Source organism: Mauremys reevesii, linkage group 2 (assembly GCF_016161935.1).
Source record: "Mauremys reevesii isolate NIE-2019 linkage group 2, ASM1616193v1, whole genome shotgun sequence".
Taxonomy (NCBI): Eukaryota; Metazoa; Chordata; order Testudines; family Geoemydidae; genus Mauremys; species Mauremys reevesii.
Genome location: NC_052624.1, coordinates 5,969,036 through 5,978,048, shown reverse-complemented (window position 1 = coordinate 5,978,048; position 9,013 = coordinate 5,969,036). Strand labels below are relative to the sequence as shown.

At 55.5% G+C, this 9,013-nt stretch overlaps 1 protein-coding gene across 1 annotated transcript in view; it reads left to right on the top strand.

Annotated features, from left to right (window-relative positions):
- PTH1R (parathyroid hormone 1 receptor) overlaps positions 1 to 9,013 on the top strand; it is a 165,034-nt gene that overhangs the window by 85,264 nt on the left and 70,757 nt on the right. The window contains exon 2 of the mRNA XM_039525674.1: positions 1,311 to 1,407. Coding sequence (XP_039381608.1) covers positions 1,311 to 1,407 — 97 coding nt within the window. The remainder of the gene's footprint in view (positions 1 to 1,310; positions 1,408 to 9,013) is intronic.

Sequence of the window (9,013 nt, the reverse complement as noted above, 5' to 3'; positions counted from 1 at the left end):
CTGACTGGCAACTATTTAAGCTCAATTGGGCAAATTCACCCTGATGTCCTATGAAAAGTAAATTTAGCCCAGTACATGTAATACCACTGCCACGAGCCCCTGGGCTGGGAGGGAGAAACGTTTGTCAAACTGATCCTGTGGACATTAGCTGAGGTGAAATGAGATGGACAGAATTGTATCATGTCAGCTTAACCTCTGGGGACAGTCCAGCAGGCACAAAGCTGCAGGCTTTGGCACATGTGCTAGATTCCTGTTGGAAGGAGAGGCCCACTGCGGACGCTAAGATGCTTGGTGCTGGAATGGGTCACCTAGGAGGTTGTGGAATCCCTGTCACTTGAGGGTTTGAAGAACAGGTTGGAGACAGGATGGCTCAGGGAAGGTCTAGGTTTCCTTGGTCCTGCCTCAGCGCAGGGAGATAGAGTAGAAGACCTCTCAAGGTCCCCTCCAGCTCTATGTTTCTGTGGTTCCATGTCTTTCATCTGTGCAGATCCATGGTGGACTCCTCCTTAAGTGAAGCTCAAGAGGGGTTCTTTGCTCCTTCCTCTCAGTCCCTCGCACAAATATTGGCCCACACAGCACAATATTAGCTAACATTGGCCATCTCTGCTCACTACCAGAATTTCCACTAGGGCTGGGGCAGTGCACCACGGCTATTGTTACCAGAGCGAATTAGATCAAAGCAACCTCGGGTCTGTCTACACAGGCTGCAGTGTAGACAAATCACCCTAACTTTCCAAGCTGCCCTGACTCAAGAAGGATGCAGAGCGGCTCAGGAGCAGAGCAGAGAAGGGATTACAGCTTGGCTCCTCCCCAGCTCGCCCCTCGGGGGGAAGTAGTGGATTGGCCATGACTTGCCAGCGGGACTGGCTGCCTCTCTGAATGAGACGCTGTCGCTCACACCAGTTAGGGGTGAAATGCCGCAGACTGCGTTATTGCAGGCGGTCAGGCCACATCGCCCTGATGGTCCCTTCTGGCCTTGCAGTCTTGTTCCGGGAAGGAAGTAAATTACTCCACTTCTTTTGGTGGAGCAGTTCGCCCCCCACTGCGTGTCCAGCCAGCTGGAGAAGATGGGGGCAAGGACACAGGACTCCGAGCCCTTGCTCACAGCAGGGAGAAGCCTCTGCTCTCTCCACAGCAGCCTGACTCACAATCAGAGCAGTGAGGGGAACGTAGCAAGGGCTCTGAGAGCAGGAGGCTCCGGTGAGGGGCACAGGGGATGCACAGAGCGTCAGTTCCCGGGGCGGCCTGTTCGAGCTCGGTGCTCCGTCTCTGGCCGCTGACATACCATGTGCCTCTCTCTCTCTCTGCAGGTGGATGCTGACGATGTCATCACCAAAGAGGAGCAGATCTTCCTGCTGATAAAAGCCAAGTCCAAGTGCGAGCGCCACCTGAAAGTCAAGGTGCAAGGTGAGTGTCCGTGGCGGCGGTTGGGCGTGGGAGCCGAGCGCAGGCACGTCGCACGCGGGCTGTCCCCGGCGAACAGGCCTGGCTTGGGTCAGCGCCTCTTTTCCACTCGCTTTCTATGTCAGGCTGCTAACCGCTGCCAGATGGCAGGAGGGGGCGGGGAGAAAACGCTCTCATGTGAGTGACTACATCTCTGGCCAGCCTGGAGTTCACAGCTAGGAATTACTGGAGCAGTGGCTGCATGCTGAGGCAGCGTCCCACCCAGCTAGCGCTGCACACACTTCCTGGCCCCACATTGAGCTCCAACCACACATGGGGTACGGAGGAACTAGCCCCCCCATATCTCACACATACACACACCTTGCAGTGCTGCAGGCCTACAACCCCAAGATCACCTGCTGGCAAAAGCCTTCAGCACCTGAGAGCAAGGAGCGATTCAGGGGCAGATGTATCCAGACATCTAGCTTTCTATGCATCCCCCTGTGGCAAAGCCTGCCTCACGGAGACATACAAATCCAGCTCTGTCTTTATTTCAGGCCTCCACCTTTCCATCAGCAAAATCCTCAACCCCCATTCTCTGATCCTCCTCGTTCTGTTCCCCCCACTGCCCAATTAACACCTCGTTAAACAGCACACCTGCTTTCCCCTGGTGCTCCCGCCCCAGGAGACCACAGCATTTGGTGGAATCTTAACTCACGGCATTGCTATTGGAAGATTATTGCAGCAGACTTTCAACCTCCTACCATGAGACCACTGCCCTGTGCATGGACCTCCCATTGCCCAACACTTGCGATCTGACCCCCATCAGACTGCTGGTGTGCAGAGCCCACGGCCTGTCGTGTTTCATTGTTTCCCAGTAGTCTCCCACCTGTCTGCAGCCACCTGTTGCCTCTTGTCGTAGCTTGTCAGCTCTTTGGGGCTGGGACTATCTTTGACTAGGGCTTCTTGGTGCAATAGTAATAACAATGAATAATGAATACATAAGACAGCCTCTCCCTCCACAAGTCTAGAAGAAGAGTTTACAAAAGGCTTTACAGGCTACAGAAGCCTTTACTGGGAAACATCTGCCAATCTAGAAAAGCGCTCCAGCCATCGAGAGCAGATGTGACCAGCGAGAGCTCCCTTTGCAAGCTCGAGGAGGGTCTGATCAGCTGGATGGGGTATCGGGAACCGTGGAATGAAAGGCTGGAGCCTCCATTCCATTAGCCCGAGGGAAAGGAACTGCTTGGCCGCGGCTGCGGAAGCAGAGCTCTGCGGACGCAGCCTTTGCGTTCAGCAGGTTTGTCTGCTCCTTCTCTTCTTTATTGTAAGGCCCTCCCGTGTCTGTGTCCAGTTTGCAGCAGTGCTGCCCGGGGTGCATCGAGGGCGCTGGTCAGCTAGATGGAGGAGCTCAGTCGTGGACCTGCTACCTCACTAGAGGCTCAGCGCACGAGCAGCGCGCAGTGCTCAGTGTCAGAGCGATGCACTGGAATCTGATTGGTCAAAGGCCCCCTGAAACGTGCAGCCAAGCAGTGGGTTGGTTAACTGGGGGTGGGGCCCGACCTGCAGCCTCATTTGTACTTAGCACTGTTGTCTTTTCAATCAACTGCCCTTAAGAACATAAGAACAGCCACACTGGATCAGACCAAAGGTCCATCTAGCCCAGTGTCCTGTCTGCCGATAGTGGCCAGTGCCAGGTGCCCCGAAGGGAATGAACAGAACAGGTAACCATCAAGTGATCCAGCCCCTGTTGCCCATTCCCAGCGTCTGGCAAACAGTTGTGTGCAAGGCAACAACCCCAGTCAATCCGGAAAGGACATAATCCAGTCTTTGGATAATCCAAAGGTTCCCATAAGTTTGAGAGGCAGCATGATCCAGTGGAGAGCGTACTGAACTGGGAGACAGGAGACCTGGGAGACAGGAGACATTGGCTCTGCTGCTGGCATGGGTGGGGCCGGGTGTGTGCAGTGGGGCCGTGCTGAGACGGGGAGGCTGACAGCGCAGGGGGTGCTGGGGCCGGGTGTGCGCAGTGGGTCCGTGCTGAGACAGGGACACTGACAGCGCAGGGGCTGATGAGGCTGGGTGTGCACAGTGGGGCTGGGCTGAGACGGGGAGGCTGACAGCGCAGGGGGTGCTGGGGCCGGGTCTGCGCAGTGTGTCCGTGCTGAGACGGGGAGGCTGACAGCGCAGGGGGTGCTGAGGCCGGGTGTGCGCAGTGGGGCTGAGCTGAGACAGGGACATAGACAGTGCAGGCGGTGGTGGGGCAGAGTGTGCGCAGTGGGGCAGTGCTGAGACAGGGACGCTGACAGCACAGGCGGTGGTGGGGCCGAGTGTGCGCAGTGGGGCTGTGCTGAGATGGAGATGCTGACAGCGCAGGGGCTGGTGGGGCTGGGTGTGTGCAGTGGGGCCGTGCTGAGACAGGGACACTGACAGCGCAGGGGCTGATGAGGCTGGGTGTGCACAGTGGGGCAGTGCTGAGACGGGGAGGCTGACAGCGCAGGGGGTGCTGGGGCCGGGTGTGCGCAGTGGGGCTGGGCTGAGACGGGGACGCTGACAGCGCAGGGGGTGCTGGGGCCGGGTGTGCGCAGTGGGGCTGGGCTGCGATGGGGAGGCTGACAGCACACGGGGTGGTGGGGCCAGGTGTACGCAGTGGAGCCGTGCTGAGACAGGGATGCTGAACATGGGGCCCTGCCATTTGTTCTCTACGAATCCCTTAGTGCCAGGCCTCCCGGATCTTGTGATTGACCATCCCCTCGTTGGCTATTTTGTCCTCCCGTTTGCCCGTGGAATGACTGTGATGTCTGAGGGGGGCATGTGGGCAGCAGACTCGGGGATAGGTGACCCAGCGGAGCTGCAAACAAGGATGCTATTGAATCTCACTGGCAAAAAATAGCTTTGGGAGGACAGTGCTCCTCTGCAGAGGCCTATAGATAGTCTCCCTTTAAGAGGCAACAAGAAACTGAGTCATTCCCCAATCTGCTCTGGCTGCAGGAGAAGCGCTGCCCCTCCCAACAGCCTGGCCTGACAGCTGACTCAAATATGCCCTCGAACGGACTCACTTCGCTTGCCTTTAGCAGGTGATAATGTTCCTTTCGCTGCTTTTACTGTGGCTTGTGCTCAGCTAAAGAGCGTCCATGCTCCGTCAGTGCGAAAGCACCTTCACGAGGGACTGCTGGATCCGGGCCTCAGGCAGAGGGAGAGAAAGGAATTGCTGGGGTGTGTTTCCATTTGGGGACGGTGGGACGTTTGTTCAAAAGCACCTAAATATCTAATGAGCCTAGAGCGGAGGTGGGCAAACTACGGCCTGCGGGCCACATCTGGCCCGTGGGACCGTCCTGCCTGGCCCCTGAGCTCCCAGCCCGGGAAGCTCGCCCCCGGCCCCTCCCCTGCTGTCTCTCCTCCCCGCAGACTCAGCGCACCGCCCCACCAGTGCTCTGGCCCGCTGCTCCTGCCAGGCAGTGCGGCTGCGTGGCTGGCTCCAGCATGCTAAGGGGGCGGGGAGCAGGAGATCCCAGGGGGCAGTCAGGGGACAGGGAGGAGGGGGTGGTTGGATGGAGTGGAGGTTCTGGGGGGCAGTCAGGGGATTAAAAATGGGGGCAGGGGGTTGAATGGGCAGCAGAGTGGATGGGGGCAGGGCAATCAGGAAGTGGGGGGTTGGCTGGGGAGATTAGGGGTGGGGGTCCCGGGAGGGGCGGTCAGGGGACAAGGAGCGGGGGGGTTGGACGGGTCGGAGGTTCTGAGGGGAGCAGTCAGGGGGCGGGACTTGGGAGGGGGCAGGGACCAGGCTGTTTGGGGAGGGCACAGACTTCCCTACCCAGCCCTCCATACAGTTTTGCAACCCCGATGTGGCCCTCAGGCCAAAAAGTTTGCCCACCCCTGGCCTAGGGGCTTGTCTACATGTGAAAGACTCCAGCATACAGCCACTGCGCCTCTGGAGCGCTTCAGTGTAGCTCTTACCTGTGCCGACGGGAGGGGTTCTCCTCTCGCTGTAGTTAATCCACCTCCCCAAGAGGCAGTAGCTAGGTCAGCGGAAGGATTCCTCCATCGACTTAATGCTGTCTACACCGGGGGTTAGGTAGGCTTATCTATGTTGCAGAGGGGAGTGGACTTTCCACACTCCTGTGTGACATAGCTGTGTCAACATAACCTTTTAGTGTAGACCTGGCCTACGGCCCATTTCCTCTATCTATCTATCTAGATTCTCCTAGAGAATTTGTTACTGTCATACCTAAGAGGCTCATAACTAAACTCTCCTCTCGAGCTGGTCAAATATTTGCAGGTTTTGAACCAGCGACAGAATTTTTCACTGGAACTTGGCATTTTGATGACAATAAAAAGAGAGGACGTTTTGTGAAAATGTCATCCCATTTTTGGAGCAGCTCTTCTTTCCTCCCCTTGCTTTCTTTTCCCCTCCCTCTGTCCTCCCCTTGCTCTGTCTGTCATCAAGGGAGGCCCATGACAGCAGCAGGAGGAAGTGATTGTCCACAGTGATGTTCAGTGTTAAATTGCTCGGAACGGGGTGGAGTTAAGGATTGGGAGTGTCAAACATAATCTGGCGTAGGCACCTTCATTTCGCCTTCGGCCATGTGTGGCTGCCTGTTCGTTTCCTCTGGGTTCTGATCTTACACCACCCCACATAGTTAGTGGCCTAATTGTTTGGAAGGCCCTAACGATTTCGGGGTTTGTGGTGTTGGGGTGAAAACATCGAATTTCATGAGTCTGGGCACCAGTGCTCTCCCCCTTTACCAGAAAGGGACCTGAGGCACGGAGTGATTCAATACCCCACCCGAGGACACAAAGGAGAGTCAGCAGCAGAGCCGAGAACCGAATTCTCATCACCTGAGTCTCAGTCCAGTGCCTCAACCACAAACCCACGCTTCCGGTTGTCCTGGAATTCAAGGTGACCCTCCAGGGACCCCAGTCCAGGTGGACGGAACTGGAGGAAAAGGTTTGTGCATGCCCGTGTGAACTGAAACCTCAGGCTGTCAGCATCATGAGATTCAAGAAACCAATCTGAGTTTGAAGCTGGTAAGACAGATCTGATACCCCAGCATTATAATGTCCTGCAAACTTCTAAAAGGCCTCCCCTCCCCTATTCAAGCCTACTTTATGGGCCAGATCTCCACTGGTGTAAATCAGCGTAGCTCTATTACCTCTGGCGGAAATACATTGATGGACACCACCTCGCTCTTGCTATAACTCATTGGCCCGTTCCTTCCTTGGCTCACGTAGGCAAGTGTGAATATTGGTGAGAGATGGACCTGAGCTAAGCAGTTCAGCTGGAAGCTACGAACCCCTGGGAAGTTTGAAGGTGTTGAGAGATAGGGGTTGGCTCTGGCCATTGCCAAAGCAGAGGCAAGCATCACAGTCCTGATCCTCAGCCCAAGTTCCCTGTAGTTTGGTCGTGGAAGGTGTTGTTTGGCCTCAGATTTTGACTGGGTCTTATCACTGATGTCTGCCCCATTATCTTCCAGACACTTATGCTCGGTCTACACTGAATACCTAAACCGGTGTAGCTATGTCAGTTGGGGAGTGAAAAAACTGCACCCCCTCGCCAATGTAGCTATGGCAGCAAATCCCCCAGCGTAGACCCAGCTATGCTAACAGAAGAGTGCAGATGTTGTTTGGAGATGTGGCGTTCCTATGCGGGCAGGAAAACTGTCAGTGCACGCTGTGTCTACACTAGGTAGCTTATGCCGGCATTGGCTCTGTAGTGTAGACGTAGCCTAGTGTTAATGCTTTTTTTCCCCTTTATACCTAACTTGAAATCATCAAGGGGAAAAAAGAAGCTGGAGGTAGCTGTGATTTCTGCACAGCTGCTTAGCAATTGCCCTGAAAAGAAATGACTGAGAGCAAGGTTTGGAGCGGCGGGCTTCCGCAAACACTTACACAGCACAGTCCCAGAGACGTCACACAGCGGAGAGCTGGCTCTCTGATTGGAAAGTGTGATCCCGTCCACGCATGGATTTCATTAGCCCTTCCCCGGGAGAGATAAGTATCTTGAATTGAGATCTACGCTTCGCAAGCACAACCCTCTGAAAGCTGGAGCGGCTCATTCTTTGGTCTGTTCCATTTGGCATTTTCTCCTTCCCTGTTCTGGTTTTATTGACTTGTCTCCATTAAATCCACAACAGCGTCTCCTCTCCAGCCTGCGTGACTAGGCCCATGTGCAAGTGCGCTTTGCAACACAGGACGAAGCCAAAAAGCAACAGGTTCCAGGGCAGCTCCTCTTGAAGAACTTGCTCTGTGTTTCTCATCCCTTCTCTGCGGTGGGCGAAGGCAGGTGGACAGCATGTGTGTATGTTAGTGGAGGCAAAAGGATATAGGGTATGTGACTACGTATCTCTCAACCCCTTCCAGGCTTTACCATGGTTGGCTTCCTTCCTGTGCCAGGGAAGACTTTTGTGTGGTCTTAGCCCCGGATGGTGGCCCTGGAAAATTGATTAGTGCCCCGAAACTAGGATTCAGTGATCTAGGAAAAAGGCCACATCACCATCACCTTAAATCAGGTCCAGGGAAGAACATAGACTCATAGACTTTAAGGCCAGAGGGTTCCCATCCGTATTAGAAGGGGAAAGCTCAAGAGAGGTTCAAAGGAGATGCTGGTGAATGCCGTGGAGAAAGCATCACAGAGGGCAGAAAGGTGCAAGTCCATTTGTGACTCCCTGCAAGCTGGATCTCGGCATCCCTGCTATGTCAAGCCCTTTCCGTTTGCTTTGGTGCATTAGACACATTCCGCGATGGTTGCTTTGTTACCGGTGGGCCCTGGGCCCTCCATGAGCTATGGCTGCAGTCAGAGGACAGGTGCAGGAGGACAGCCTGCCGCTGAAGGCATTCTGTCGCTGAGACACAGCGCCGCGGGGGAACCTGGAGGGGAGCGTGCAGGACAGCTACGCTTACACTCCTCATGTGGAGCGGTGCTACCTTGTCTACACAGAAACGCACACCGGTTTAAATCGATTCAGTTGAGCCCTTGTGGACAGATGTAAGTCAGTTTAAACCTTAAACCGGTAGCCCGGCTTACAGGTAAACCAGGTGTAAACTAGTATCAGGGTATGTCTGCACTACAGGGACTATAGCAGCACAGCCCGCTAGTGTGGACACAGCCTACGTCAACTGAAGGGTGTTCTCGCTCCGTGTCGGAACACCACGTCCCCGCATGAACCTACTGATAGTCCAGGAAAGCGTTATTCCGTCGCCATCACTGCATCCACACTGGGGGTAGGTTGGCATAACTGTGTGTTACAGGGTCCACTCACTGCTAGGGGCTGCTCTGGGGATTAGCTCCTTCCAGGTCGGGGGGTTGGCCCTCCAGCCAGGTCACTTTGTGTGTTTCTCCCTTCCCGGGTATCAAAGGCTCTTCTAACAAACAGGCTCAGGCAGTCTTCCCATTCCCTGCCCAGCCTGGGCCACCTCGCCAGCGGCTGGCAGGGGACCCTGGGTCCCATCCTCTACTCTGGGTTCCAGCTCGGGGACCCTCTACTCAGTAGCCAAGGTCTGCACCCTCCTGAACCTTGCTGCCTTTTCCCGGGTTCTCCCCAAATCTCTGGGTTGGTCAGCCTCCCAGGGAGTAACTGCAGCCTACTTCCCTGCCGCCCTCTCTGCTATCAGCTTCCTGCCTTTATAAACC